At 42.0% G+C, this 15672-nt stretch overlaps 1 protein-coding gene across 3 annotated transcripts in view; it reads right to left on the bottom strand.

Annotated features, from left to right (window-relative positions):
* The window catches only part of tub (TUB bipartite transcription factor), a 229835-nt gene that overhangs the window by 20683 nt on the left and 193480 nt on the right, over positions 1-15672 (bottom strand). For all 3 annotated transcript variants that reach the window (XM_008117640.3, XM_008117638.3, XM_008117639.3), the window contains 4 exons: positions 10369-10530; positions 8285-8406; positions 6856-7047; positions 4739-4851 (listed from right to left, as the gene is read on the bottom strand). In XM_008117640.3, coding sequence (XP_008115847.1) covers positions 4739-4851; positions 6856-7047; positions 8285-8406; positions 10369-10530 — 589 coding nt within the window. The remainder of the gene's footprint in view (positions 1-4738; positions 4852-6855; positions 7048-8284; positions 8407-10368; positions 10531-15672) is intronic.

The following is a 15672-nucleotide window of genomic DNA, read 5'->3' as shown; positions in this document are numbered from 1 at the left end:
TATTCCATTTGTGTACAAACCCCCTATCAAGAAGCCCTAATAAATCTGGATCGTTCCCTTTTACTCTTACAATTATCTAGTGAAATATGGGACAGAATCATAGAATCATAGAATAGTAGAGTTGGAAAAGACCTCATGGGTAATCCAGTCCAACCCCCTGCCAAGAAGCAGGAAATCGCATTCAAAGCACCCCCGACAGATGGCCATCCAGCCTCTGCTTAAAAGCCTCCAAAGAAGGAGCCTCCACCACAGTCTGGGGGAGAGAGTTCCACTGCCGAACAGCTCTCACAGTGAGGAAGTTTTTCCTGATGTTCAGGTGGAATCTCCTTTCCTGTAGTTTGAAGCCATTGTTCCGCGTCCTAGTCTCCAGGACCGCAGAAAACAATCTTGCTCCCTCCTCCCTATGACTTCCCCTCACATATTTATACATGGCTATCATGTCTCCTCTCAGCCTTCTCTTATGCAGGCTAAACATGCCTAGTTCTTTAAGCCGCTCCTCATAGGGCTTGTTCTCCAGACCCTTGCTCATTTTAGTTGCCCTCCTCTGGACACATTCCAGCTTGTCAACATCTCCCTTCAATTGCAGTGCCCAGAATTGGACACAGTATTCCAGGTGTGGTCTGACCAAGGCAGAATAGAGGGGGAGCATGACTTCCCTGGATCTAGACACTATGCTCCTATTTATGCAGGCCAAAATCCCATTGGCTTTTTTAGCAGCCGCGTCACATTGTTGGCTCATGTTTAACTTGTTATCCACAAGGACTCCAAGGTCTTTTTCACACGTACTGCTGTCGAGACAAGCGTCCTCCATTCTATCTTTACATTCCATTTTTTCTGCCGAAGTGGAATATCTTGCATTTGTCCCTGTTGAACTTCATTTTGTTAGTTTCGGCCCATCTCCTTAGTCTGTCAAGATCGTTTTGTATTCTGCTCCTGTCTTCTGGAGTGTTGGCTATCCTTCCCATTTGTGGTGTAGTCTGCAAACTTGATGATTGTGCCTTCTAACCCTTCGTCTAAGTCATGAATAAAGATGTTGAACAGAACCGGGCCCAGGACGGAGCCCTGCGGCACTCCACTTGTCACTTCTTTCCAAGATGAAGACGACGCATTGGTGAGCACCCTTTGGGATCGTTCACTTAGCCAATTACAGATCCACCTAACTGTAGTTTTGTCTAGCCCACATTTTACTAGTTTGTTTGCTAGAAGGTCATGGGGGACTTACTGAAGGCCTTACTGAAATCCAGGTACGTTACATCTACGGCGTTCCCTGTATTGACCCAACTCATAACTCTGTCGAAAAAAGAGATCAGATTAGTCTGGCATGACTTGTTTTTGGTGAATCCGTGTTGACTATTAACAATGACCGCATTTGTTTCTAAGTGTTTGCAGACAACTTCCTTAATTATCTTTTCCAGAATCTTGCCTGGTATCGACGTGAGGCTGACTGGACGATAATTGTTTGGGTCATTCTTTTTTCCCTTCTTGAAGATAGGGACCACATTCGCCCTCCTCCAATCTGCTGGGACTTCTCCTGTTCTCCAAGAACTCTCAAAGATGATTGCCAGTGGTTCTGAAATAACTTCCGCTAGTTCCTTCAATATCTTGGATGTAGCTGATCTGGCCCTGGCGACTTAAATTCGTTTAGAGCAGCCAGGTGTTCCTGGATAACTTGTTTCCCTATTTGGGGTTGGATTTCCCCTACTCCTATGTCCATTCCATGTTGCTGAAGTTGAAAACGGCTTTCTTTTTGTGAGAAGACCGAGGCAAAGAAGGCATTCAATAGTTCTGCCTTTTCTCTGTCCCCTGTCACCATCACCCCATCTTCTCCTCGCAGAGGCCCTATTGCCTCCTTGTTCTTCCTTTTTCTACCAACATAAGCAACCCCCCCCCCCCTTTTTGTTGTTTTTAATGTCCCTGGCAAGCCTGAGCTCATTTTGCGCTTTAGCCTTGCGAACCTTTTCCCTACAGGAGTTGGCTATACATTTGAATTCTTCTTTGGTGATTTCTCCCCTTTTCCACTTCTTGTGCATGTCTCTTTTGAGTCTTAGCCTGGTAAGAAGTTCTTTGGACATCCATTCTAGCTTCTTCGCACTTGTCTTATTTTTTTTTTCTTTGTTGGCACTGTTTGCATTTGCACCTTGAGTATTTCACTTTTTAAAAACTCCCATCCATCCTTAACTCCCTTGTCTTTTAATATTGGCCTCCATGGAATGCCGCTCAGTATTTCCTTCATTTTTTGGAAGTCAGCTCTCTTAAAGTCCAGAATGCGTGTTTGACTTGTCTTAGTTTCAGTCTTCCTTTGTATGGCGAACTGCAGGAGCACATGGTCACTTGCCCCTAAGGATCCGACCACTTCGACTGTATTGATCAGGTCTTCCACATTTGTTAAGATGAGATCAAGAGTAGCCGATCCCCTTGTTGCCTCTTCTACCTTCTGAACCATAAAACTGTCTGCAAGGCAAGTGAGGAATTTGTTGGACTTTGTACTCTTGGCCAAGTTTGTTTTCCAGCAGATATCAGGATAGTTGAAATTGCCCATGACTACTATATCTCTTTGTGCCTGCTTGGTCAACTGTTGACAGAAGGCTTCATCAAGTCCTTCATCCTGGCTCGGAGGTCTGTAGTATACACCCACAACGAGATCTTTTTGAGTCCCGGTTCCCTTGATTCTTATCCAGATGCTTTCAAGCTGGTTTCCCGGATTACAATCTTGCATTTCTTCTGCAACATAACTGATTTTGACATATAAAGCTACTCCCCCTCCTCCCCCCTTTGTTCTATTTCTGTGAAAGAGGTTATAGCCCTCAATGGCTATATCCCAGTGATGGGAGTCATCCCACCAGGTTTCAGTGATGCCTATGACATCGTATGTGTGATGTTGTGCTAAAAGTTGGAGTTTGTCTTGCTTATTTCCCATGCTCTGTGCATTAGTGTAAAGACATGTAAGCCCCTGTGACCTTCTCCCGAGCTGTTTATTTGGGATTATTGTGCTCTCAGTACTTGGTCCTTGCTGTGTTTGTGCAGCCCTCCATTTAGCCTTTTGGCGGTTCCCCGTGGTCGTGGGTAAAATAGTGTTCACCAGGCTGTTGTTTCCCTCTCCTAGTGGATCTAGTTTAAAGTGCACCTGATGAGGTTTGTGAGGCTGTGTGCAAAAAGGTGTTTTCCTACTTGTGTGAGATGAACCTCATCACTTGCCAGTAGGCCATCCTCCTGGAAGAGTAGGCCATGGTCGAGGAAGCCAAAACGCTCCTCCTGACACCATTTTCTGAGCCCGTTATTGATCTGTACTATTTTTCTGGCCCTTGTAGAGCCATGTCCTACAACAGGGAGGAGGGATGAAAAGATCACATGTACATTACACAGTTTTCACTTTGTTCCGAGAGCTCGAAAATCATTTGTGATCTTATGAAAAGTATTCCTAGTGGTATCATTGGTTCCTACATGAATCAACATAAGGGGGGGAGGGGGCTTTAGGAGCCTGGTGAGCCTCTGAGTGATATGGTGTGTTTTTGCCCCCGGGAGGCAGCATATTTCTCGAGCCTTCCCATCTGGTCTGGAAATGATGGCTTCCGTTCTTCTAAGGAGGGAGTCACCTACTACCAAGACTTGTCTCCTTTGAGGATTGACAGGGTCCCTTTTGTCCAAGGCAGTGTGTAGGTCCCCTGAAGAGTGTTCCTGTTGAAGTGAATCGTGTAGGTATAAAGTGTTGTCCTCCTCCTCGACATCCCCAGTGCATTCATCAATGACAGTCCATTGAGATGCGTCCGAGAGACCATCACTCTCCCAAGGGTGTTCCTGTGGCACCTGGTCTACGATTGGGGATGGAGCATTTGCATGATTGTATAAGTGTGAATGTGGTGATGCATCATCCCCGTCACAGTGCCACATCTGGAGGGCCACATTTTGCCCATCAGAGAGTTGGACGGCACTTTGGAGAAAGCATTGTCCAAAGCCTTCTTTCTCTATGCAGCTTCTGTAACGCAGAATGCAGTAAAGGTTGCCTGACAGAGGGCCACGTATGCTTTGCCTAAACACTTCTAATGGAGGATGTTCCATTGTTGAACATTTCTTCTCACTGGGACATTTCTTCAAAGACTTAGAAAAACACTAACACCCCTACAATTTGCACCTTGGCTGGAATAACAGTAAGCAAGTCTGTTACCTCCTCAGCTGACAGCTGTTCAGATATTTAAAGACCATGGGTTTGCCTTCTTATTCCTTTCTCATCTGGATAAATTGTGCTTAACTCTGGACACATCCCTTCTCTAACTATGATCAATATATCAATATTGTTTTTAAAATGTGGGGTCCAAATCCATTTGAACTATAGAACAAAACAGAATTGTTACTTTTCATTATCCAAACACTGACTTTTTGTAATGCAGTTTAACACTAGTTGGTTGGCTAAGACAGTTTCTGACCCAAGCAAGTATCATGGCTGAGAAGAGCTTTTACCCAAATCTACTATTCTGTTCACTATATTTGATTAGCTTTCATATTCTTCTGTATTATCATCTTTTCAATTCCTCTTTTGATGATTTTGTACCACTCTAATTATTCTGGCATAGGTAAACAAAAGGATAGTTAAAGAGGATTAAGGAAGTAATCAATTTGAATTAAGGTAAGTAATAGCAATCGCACAAATCTTATGCGAGTTCCGGTAAATTTTAACTGTGATTAAAAGCATATTGACATCAGTCAGTAGTCTGCACAAACCAAGCCTTTTGTGCCAATTTACCTTAGTTTTCCAATGAAACTTTCTCCACCTCGTGACAGGTCTGTTGGGTCAATAGAGATGAGGTAATTTGAGGTTTTGCTCTTCTTTCGCTTCCTTCCAGCTAACAAAAATACCTTAAAATAAAATAGAAAAATAAAGAAATATTCTGACAAGACCATAAAAAAAGAAAATTGAATCCAATTTTCTTATAGGTTATCATCAACAGCAAAAATATGGAAGATCAAATGAGAGTCAGCAAAGGGGTGGGGTGTTAAAATCAGCACATGAAACTACTCATTTCAATTCATTATTTATGATTTAAATAATTAAACCTAGGAAACACTGTTAAATGTTTAATTTGAGCTTGAACAGTCTCCTTTATTTGAAAGAAAAAGAGATGCCAGTTTGGATCAGAAGGATGAAGAACCTAATTGCTAATCATCTTCAAGATTCGAAACATGATGTCTGCTACTGTATCAATAAAGAATAAGCAATATGATGTGCCTCCCAAACCTCATTTACTTTTACATATTAGTTTTCATGATAAAAACAGAGGTTTGTTTAAACACAGAGAAAAACAAGAGATTGCAAGCCAAGCTGGCAAGGATGTGTGAAGGCAACTGTGTACTGCACATGCCACAGTTACACACACCAATGTTTATTTCTCTATAACTTGCCATAGTCTTAAATTGGTCCAGCAATGTACACTACAATGGTAACGATTTACAAAACTGCCTAAAATTAAATTTTATGCATTAATATCTTTGGTGTATCATTAAAGTACTAACAGGAGAAAGGCTGTAACACATGGGTATGAAGCATGCTTTGCATACAAAAGATCCTGGATTCAGTCCCTTATAACTGGTGAAAACAACTTCCTTAAAACCTTAGAGCAACTGCATCTGTACAATCAAAAGAGAACCACTGGGATTCAAGGAATTGGCTTTCCCTAGATGGATGCCTAGAAGTAATGTTTGGTGGACACAGTATTGCATAGATGAGCATTCATTTTTTGAGTTAGAATAGCAGTTTGAAGAGACTCTTTTTCTCATTCCAGTTCCTAGTTCCCATATGTCTTCTTTTTCCCAAATATGTCCTCTTTTTCTGAGCTAAAATTTCTTTCTGGGTAGATTTAAAAATGTTCCAGGATTTTTAAAATGTTCACTGCTGCTTCACCTCATCGTCACCTGCCTCATTATTCTATTGTCAGCTCTATTGAGAGTTACGTTAGGAGAAGGGATGTGGTATGGCCCAGCAGAATGCTCAGAAAGAGACAGAAAGAGACAGAGAGAGGGACTGACTAAGGGTGGGAGAGAGAAGGGAGACAAACCTGGAATGGGAAGGAGAGGTGGCTCAGAAAGATGGCTGAGGTAGCCTCCAGCCACATAGGAATGGTGGAACAGGGAGGCTTATTGGAACAGGTGAGGCAGCTGCCAGAAGAGGTGGGGAAGGGAGAGTGATGTCAAAACTGGTGCTATTCTCCTACATTGAAGGTCAGGAATATTTATAGTGGCAATTATCACAGCTTACATAGTAGATGTATTTAAAATGAGAACTGATGAACTATCAGTGCGTTGAAGTAGTACTTGTGTCCACTTTTCTAAGTAGGGTAACCTTAATTCCTGCCTATTTTAACAATAGGGTTCAGAACCTTGGAGAGCTTCTTAATGGGTTGGGCCATGTCAGTGCGGCTGTGCAGTTTCGTGACTGGACATAGAAGCCAACAGCTGCCATTAAAGCATACTTTGTGATATTTCTGCACATGTGAAATTCAATAAAATGCTTTAGTGGAATAAACCTGTGCAAGTCCAGCATGAAAAATTTTAATACAAGATCATTTCATGACTGAATGGCCCGCAGAGAACAATGATCCCCAATAGTGTAATTCTATAAACATTGTTTGAGAAATAAGCTCCATACAGAGGCCCAGGTGTATAGGGGTTTAGCTGACAGCAGGTTGGTATTTATCTTTCTCGTTGCTAAATATATCATACTAACTACTATAAACACTTATATGTTATGGATTTGGAGAATGGAGGTCCAAAGTATAAGAAGGATTTCTCTCCACATCTATCATTCTGTTTTTACATATTTTGTTCTATTCTTTCATATACAACCAGCAAAATATGCATTATGACCTTTTTACCATCCTCCCTTTCCAAGTGGAGGTAGTAAGTAGGGTACATTCCACGGTCCATCCCCTTCTTGTCTCTCGTTATTCGGCATTTGACAGTAACGCCCTGAGGAGCAGGTCTCACGCCAAACTCCTCCAGGTCATCAACGTCGATTACAAGGTTGTTAGTTGACGGGCTAGGTCCTGAGGCTGTTTCCTAGAAGAGGGAGAAAAACTAGAATATATTGGAAACACAAACTATTGAATCAGATCATTTTGAAGGTAAATGGTACTATAGAGACAATTAGAAAACTAGAGTCATTCTCCATGCTTTATGCTTCTCTTTCCATCATGTACAGCACATCTTGAAATAAACAGCGGGGGCACCTGTACTGGGGTATAATTTAGATGGGGAATATACATTAAAGATTATGGACCATATTGCTGATGTTAGGACAATTATGTTTTCAGCACAGTTAAAGAAAATGTGCTGGCTTACTCTAATGATCAATGAAGGCAGGCAGGCAAACAGCCAGCCAGTCAGAACAGATAGTTCCGTTGCTCTTTCTCACTGGCCCCTTTCCGCCCTAACACAGTAACCACACACAATCGTCTGATACTGCTGAATGGAGAAGGAAGTCTGTAGGCCAGGGATGCTAGTCAGCAACAGCCAATAACTTTTTATCAAAACAATCTATCAGGAAAGTAAACATCAGAATTCCAACAAGAGTTATCTGTTAAGTATTTTAAGATTCATCAGGGATATGGTTACAGGGGGCACACAATAAGAACATTGTTTCCTGAAGAGGAAATTTTCCTCTTCTGAATGAAATTTTCCTTCAGTTCCCAATTTTCTAGCATTGCAGTGACTTAAAAACTTTAGCGGAGCATTTAGAAATACAGTTTAGATACATACACACAAATCCAAAAAAGTGGGTGTAGACAAAGTTCCCAAGGGAATGTGAACACATCAAATAGTTCTAGATATGAATGGTGGTTAACAATGTTGTTGCTGTGTGCTTTCAATTCATTTTTGACTTATGGTGACCTTAAAGCTAATCTGTTACAGAGCTTCCTGGCCAAGATTTGTTCAAAGGGAGTTTTGTCTCCCTATGATGCTGAGAGATTGTGAGGAATCACCCAGTGGGTTGCCATAGCCGAGCAAGGATTTAAACCCTGTTCTCCAGAATCAAAGTCCAATGCTCAAACCACGATACCACATTGGATCATATTATCAGGAAATGCTTCCAAACTGATTGATCATTATAGCAAATAGCTGTAGGACCCCTTTTTAATTTCTAGAAAAAACTGGACTCTTGTAGTTTTTAGAAAAGTTTTTTAAAGAAACAAATAATATTTTGATAATATCTATATGAAAAATTATGTTGTTTCTAACAGTTGACTCAGATGATCCTGTAACATGTTTTCTGGTTGCATCACACTTGACTTCTCACCTTGTTTGATTTCTTGCTTGTTGCAGAACCTGGTCGGGTGTTACTATTCAATTGTGAGGAACTTGAACTATCTTCATCATCTTCATCCTCCTCTTCATCAAAATTCATGCTACTCGAAATACCTGAAGGATCACATTTACGGAAATCAAACTGTTGCAAATTCAAATTTTTGTCGAAGGTTTTCAAAGCCAGAATCACTGGGCTGCTGTGAGTTTTTCGCGCTGCATGGCGATGTTTCAGCAACATTCTCTCTTAACGTTTCGCGTGCATCTGTGGCTGGCATCTTCAGAACCTCTGAAGATGCCAACCACAGATGCAGGCAAAACGCTAAGAGAGAATGCTGCTGAAACATGGCCATACAGCCCAAAATCCTCACGGCAGCTCAATTTTGAATTGTTTATGTCCACAGTATTTAATATTGAACAAAGATCTAATTTGCAGTCGTGTATCTTCTTTCTATCATTCTTTGTTTGGCAGAGACAGCAGTACCAAAAGATGGGAACTGCTTTAATATTATGCCAATATATGAAATATATTTGACCAAAATGTAAAGTACAATACTTAGTCATTCATTCAATCAATTTATATCCCTGATTTCTCCTGGCACAAGCACCAAGGCTACTTACAATATAGATGTAATGCTTTAAAAATGTCAATCAAACAGATTTTAAAATGCTAACTTGAAATAATTAAAATACATTTTGACACCTTTTGAATTTCATACTTTAATAATACATGGATGGGGGAGTGATATAGGCAGCACTCACTTTTTTGTCACAATCATAAAGTGTCTACAAATACACACAGACAGCCTTAAAGGTGTGTGTACATTGCCTCACATGTCTCACCCAAAATTAGTCCCACATAATTCAATGAGGCTTATTTCCTGAAAATATATATAAAGGATTGCAACCTAAACCTCTTAGCACACAACTCTTTTTACTGCTGCACAAATTCATCACTTGACATCTCGAAAATGCCAGAATATAGTTTCTGCCTATCAATACAATGACATTAAGACTGCTTAAAGACCATTAAAGATTGATTCCTTTCAATGACATTAATGGTAGTCAGAGTGTCTGAAAAATGGAAGAACGGTTAAAATGGAGGGAATGACTGTACAGTCCTTTTGACTCAATTTGCTAAAAAAAAATTGAAATAAAAATTGCTGAACATTTCCTAGGGCTGATGTGTTATACCATGATAAAGGGTACAAAATGAAGCAGTTATCTTTTTTTTAGTCGGATTTGTATTTCCTACATATTTCGCATATCTATAGGAACCAGATAAGACTTTCTGGATGTTTCCTGAGCAATGGATTTCCAACACATCATCAAGTGATTTAAGCAGGAATTCATGCCCAATTCTAAAAAATATCAGTACACACTTTTTCTGCCAGGCACCCTGGGAACAGCTTTCCATTGCTTATAATATAAAATTGGAAGCAAGGAATATAAGTTTTAGAATAATTGGGCATTTCTCAGGTATCAATGTGGCTAACCCATTGGTTACTGAAAGTCTTAGTTGCATATCAGGTTAGAAAACATATTTGCTGCTGGAAAGGTTACCAAGGCATCTACAATCAGGTGAGCCCTGCTGACTAATGTATTTTATCTTTCTAGGGCATTATATAATCTACTAGCATTATGGAGAGGGGGTGTCACATAGCTAAGCTGTAGCTCTACACAAGATCTGGTATAATCTACTGACGTTAACAGAAGCTGTGCAGCTAAGTGTCTCTGTTTTCATGTAACCCTTCCCCACAAAGTGCCATTATGGGTTCCAAGTAAAATCATGGAATTGGAAGAGACCTTATGGGTCATCTAGTCCAACCCCCTGCCAAGAAGCAGGAAATCGCATTCCTGCTTCAAGTGTATCATTTTTAGCAGGATTATGCCCTACTAATTTAAAAACCTAATTTAAGAAGCTACAAAGTGAAATATCTCAAGTCAGGTTTTATACTAGAACAGAGCTATGAAGATCTCTTTCTTGGCCATTCTATGAATTGGCCTTTGGTTCACAGAAGAGGTTTGGTGAATAGAACAAATAGCTATTAACATCAGCAGGTTCTGCTGAAAACCTACCTTTCTTCTGCATCGTTACTCTAAGATCATGCTTGCCTTGTTGACAGGAAGCTATTATTTCACCATCATCTTCATCTTGACAAGCCTCTCCAACTGTAAGGATCTGAACACGGCTCCCTACTTCCTTTGCATCATCTTGGAAAGCAGCTGGACCATCAATGCCTACCAAGCAGCAAAAAGCCAAATAACTGTTATTTTCAAAAAGAAGGCCATATGCTTCCATTCCTGCTAATTTCAGAAGTTCTCCCTGGCAGCCAAATTCAACTATACTTGGAATGTTGGGTTGCTCTGGGTTTTTTGGGCTGCATGGCCATGTTCCAGTAGCATTCTCACCTGACGTTTCACTTGCATCTGTGGCAAGCATCCTCAAAGGTTTGTTCAGAGGTCTGTTGGAAATGATGCAAGTTTGTTCTGAGGTCATTTCCAACAGACTTCTAAATGAACCTCTGAGTATGCTTGACAAAGATGCAGGCAAAACATCAGGAGAAAATGCTACTGGAACATGGCCCTGCAGCCTGAAAAACTCACAGCAACAAGGTGGTTCTCGCCATGAAAGCCTTCAACAACACATTATACTTGGAATAGTAAGATTATTTTGGGTTGGAGAGGCAGAGATGTTCTCCTGTCATTCTGAGTTGCTTCCAGAAGTCTTGATTCTTGATCTTTTAACAACACAAAAAATCAGAAAACTGTAATAACACAAGAAAACATTTTCAAAGGTTTAATGTCTAAAGTTCTACAAGCAGGTAGAGGCAAGAAATTGCTGCCCGCACTTTTTCTCCACATGGGGAAGAGAGCAACATAGAAGTTGGACCTCATGCTTGCCAGAACTTTGAAAGTTCTCGAGTTCAAGAAGAGATTTTACGAAAAGCTGAGAATTTTACCCAAACACACCCATATATTTGTTTTAAGCATTTACATATGTTCTCTCCACTCATCAGTGTCCTCTGGACAATGCACAATTGATAAAATGTGTAAAATAGTGCAGAGATAAAAACTGAAATAAAAACATTTAACGCAAACTAAATAATGAAAAATAATTTACAAACAAACTGTTAAAAGAGCTAGAGCAGTTCCAAGGACCGAAGGCTGAGTAACACTTGCCAGAAGCTCAAACAAGATGGCATCCACTTAGCTTTCCTTGGCAGGGATTTTCCACAGTTGCTACAGGGAGACAACCATCTCCACCCATAATTTCATCGTGGAATAAACCAACCCATGAGTCAGTACTAAAACACACACCTCTACCTCAAGAAGAAAGTATGGGCCACTGGATCTTGTTTTCCACTGTCTAGAAAAACACTTGTATGTATAACAGTGGGGTGGATGATGCTTTTGTTGGATACCCGGGATGAATGGTAGCAGGATTTCTTACCCACACAACAATTAAACATGGAACATAGCCTTATCTACACAGCAGCTTAAAACACCAAAATGTGGAGCTAAGACTGGGGGTTCTTCCACACAGCCATATAACCCAGAATATCAAACCAGAAAATCACACAGTATCTGCTTTGAATAGGGTTATTTGACTCCACACTGCCATATATTCCAGTTCAAAGCAGAAAATGTGGCATTTTATTCAGCTGTGTGGAAGGGGCCAGGGGTTCATTCAAATGAGTCACCAAACCAGAACAAAGCTCAAAAGATACAGTAATAGTTTCCTTCACTCTCTTTGAGGGAAAGGTCAATTTCATTTTATTATCATAGTAGATGATCTAAAAACTGTAAATACATTTCAGCTCCATATAAAGATGTTATGCCATTGTATAATTCTGTATCAATAACCTTTAAAAATGCTGGTACTGATAGGTGTCGTTTTGAATTCTTTGAATAATGGCCTAAAACTTCCTGTTCTATCAGGCTCGAAACTCACTCATCAAGACAGAAATAGAAAGCTATTACTAACATGCAATTGGTTATTATTACAAAATGTCAACATCTTAATAACGTCTCTTGCAAAGGTGGATCACAAACAGAAAGAAAATTAAATAGGAAGTAAGCAAACATTACCTAATTCCCTCCTCAGCTGATAACTTTGAATTGTTTTATCCATTTCAGTTTTTTATTAGAAGATTTAATTAATTCTTACACACATTCAAAATGCATCGAAAAAGTGATGTGAATTCTGCTGATGCTTGTACTAAAGAGCTAAATTATATGATACATTAAATGCATAGCAGGCAGCTGAACCTTTTCATTTTGTTTTACTTACAGGTAAATAAATCCCCACGAAGAAATAGGGGACATTTAAACATTCCTACCTGTCACGACCCAGGCTGCAGAGCACCAATAACCATACACAGAGGCCAGATTCTATCTAATATCTTTATTAAGGAAATATATAAAGTTAATAAAAACAAGTATAGGAAATAGTCCAGAAGTAGACCTTTCAGGAAAGGTCAAAATTAGTCCAAAAAAGCAATGTCCAATATGAAATATTAAGGTCCAAAGTTGTAATCCAATAACCGAAACACTCACTTGCCAAGCAAGTTAGGGGAGATGACAAGGTCCTTTAGTCCATGAACTTGAGCAAGGCTAGGAAATAACTTGATTCTTGGCACACAAGCTTGATTCAAGGCAACAAGGAAACGAGGAGCAAGAACAAGATCCGTGGTAATTACTTGGCGAGGTCCGGGAAACAAGGCAAGATCCGGGGAGAAAACAAGGCTGAGAACGAAGGCTTGGAACAGGAACAAAGGCTTGAAAGCAGGAGTAGCTGTCCACACACGCTGCTCCGGTAGCTGACGAATTGACTCCGCAAGATTCCTTCGGGAGCAAGGAACCTAAATAGGCCTCGTTTTCCCACCAGAGAACACTTCTCTGGGGAATCAGAAACGAAAGTCAATCTCTGTGTCCAGATGTATGACTCCCTAAAATTTCTCATGGCAGCAGGCTTAATCATCTGAATGCTTTGCTGCAATTCTCAAACTCCTGCGATTAGCTTGTTGCACTCCTTTTTGCTGGAGATAATAATTACGGCGCGAAAAAGGGGGAGAACTCGACTCAGGGCTTGTTTGGCAGATTTCTGGAAGACAAGCCTCCTGCAGGTGCAAAGGCTCAATTTCTGGCTGGGATAGTTCCTTTTCTGGCTGAAATGGTGGAAAACCCAAGTTTTCCTCTTCATCATTCACAACAGCACTAGGAACGGGACTACATGGCCCATGAGTCATCACACCATCCCCCTCCTCAAGCCCCCTCTCAAAATAGGGCTCTCTCCCCGAGGCGCGAGGCCGCGGCTTGGCGGGATAGGTCAGATGGAAGCGGCGGGTTAAATCGGGGGCATGGACTGTGGAAGCGTCTTCCCAAGAACGTTCCTCGGGGCCAAAACCCACCCAGTCAATGAGATATTGTAGACGGCGGCGGTGAAAGCGAGAATCCAAAATGTCCTGAACCTCGAATTCCTCCTCCCCATCCACCAAAACAGGAGTGGGGGCCAGCCGGTCTGCATCAGGGCGCACACCTTCCGCCGGAAGGAGCAGAGAGCGATGAAACACTGGATGAATGCGCATAGAGCGCGGAAGTTGGAGTTTGAAAGTCACAGGGTTAAGTTGCGCCACCACTGGGTAGGGCCCAATGAAACGGGCATCTAATTTCCGGCAAGGGCGATGGGAGGGCAAAAAGCGAGTGGACAGAAGAACCCGGTCTCCTACCTTGATTTCGGGGCCCGGCTGGCGATGTTTGTCAGCGTGGCGTTTATAGTCCTCCTTGGCTTGGTCCAGTTGCTGGAGCAAAAGTTGTTGCACCGCTGTGAGTTCCTGCAGCCAGTCCTCTGCTGCGGGAACTTCTGAGGTTTCAATGACAGGAGGAAAGAAACGTGGATGGAAGCCGTAGTTTGCAAAGAACGGGGTTTCTTTAGTTGAAGCCTGGACCCCATTGTTGTAGGCAAACTCTGACAGCGGTAACAGGGAAACCCAATTGTCCTGCTGGTAGTTCACATAACAGCGAAGGTATTGTTCCAAAGTGGCATTGGTGCGCTCAGTTTGCCCATCCGTTTGGGGATGGTGAGCCGAAGATAAACGAGAGTCTATGCCCAATAGTTTTTGTAGTGCTTTCCAGAAACGAGAGGTGAATTGGGACCCACGGTCTGTGACCAAACTCTTGGGCAATCCATGTAATCTGAAAACATGTTGAAGGAATAGATCTGCAGTCTCTTTGGCCGTGGGAAGGCCATCACAGGGAATGAAATGGGCTAACTTGGTAAAAAGGTCCACCACCACTAGGATCGTGGTGAATCCACAGGAAGGTGGTAGATCAGTGATAAAATCCGCAGAGATTATTTCCCATGGGTGGGATGGGGTAGGGAGGGGATGTAGAAGCCCTGAGGGTCTTTCCCTTCTTGTCTTGGAGCGCTGGCATACTGGGCAGGTGTTGACATATTTCTCCACATCCTTGCGGATCTTGGGCCACCAGAAGTCTCTTAGGATCAAATGCATGGTTTTGAATAGTCCGAAATGCCCTGCTGGCTTGCAGTCATGACACAGACAAAGTGCTTTTTCCCTGCCCGGTCCTGGGGGGATGTAAACATGATTTCTATAGCAAAGTAGCCCATCCTTGAGCGAAAAGGGAAAACGTAGCCCTTGGCGAAGTTGGTCTTGTGCCCAAGCATCTGCTTGCTGACTAGCCCTGATTTCCTGAGCACAAAGGGGCCCTGGAGTAGAGGGAGTTGATTCAATGGGAGTGGATTTGGTGTTTCCCACTGTGAGCGTGGCAAAGTTCTCGGGTTGTAGCAGCTGGGATTCAAAGGTCTCCTTGCGCCCTGCAGCGTATTCCGGTTTCCGTGACAGGGCATCTGCTTGCTTGGTCTGGGCTGGGGTTACATAATGAATTTGGAAGTTAAAACGTTCAAAGAATAAAGCCCAGCGTTGTTGCCTCTGATTTAGCTTGCGGGCAGTTCTTAGATGCTCTAGATTCCGATGATCAGTATGTACTTCAATGGGAAATTTGGCCCCTTCTAACCAATGTCTCCAAGTTTCAAAGGCTGCCTTTATGGCCAAAAGTTCCTTTTCCAAAATAGTGTAATTTCTCTCTGGTGCGGTCAATTGATGGGAATAAAAGGCACAAGGATGGAGATGATCTCCCACTGGTTGTAGGAGTACAGCCCCAATCGCCACATCGGAGGCGTCCGCCTGCACGACGAAAGGGGTTTCAGGGTCTGGATGCTGAAGGATTGGCTGGGACGTGAATAATTTCTTTAGTTGCTGGAACCCTTTCTCTGCTTGATCTGTCCAGCGGAAAGGCTGTTTCCCACGGATGCAGCTGGTGATTGGGTCAGACCAGCGGGCAAAGTCTGGAATGAACTTG

This window comes from Anolis carolinensis, chromosome 1 (assembly GCF_035594765.1).
Source record: "Anolis carolinensis isolate JA03-04 chromosome 1, rAnoCar3.1.pri, whole genome shotgun sequence".
In the NCBI taxonomy this organism is placed as follows: domain Eukaryota; kingdom Metazoa; phylum Chordata; class Lepidosauria; order Squamata; family Dactyloidae; genus Anolis; species Anolis carolinensis.
Note: the sequence above shows the minus strand (reverse complement) of the source record. Positions and strands in the feature narration are given on the sequence as shown.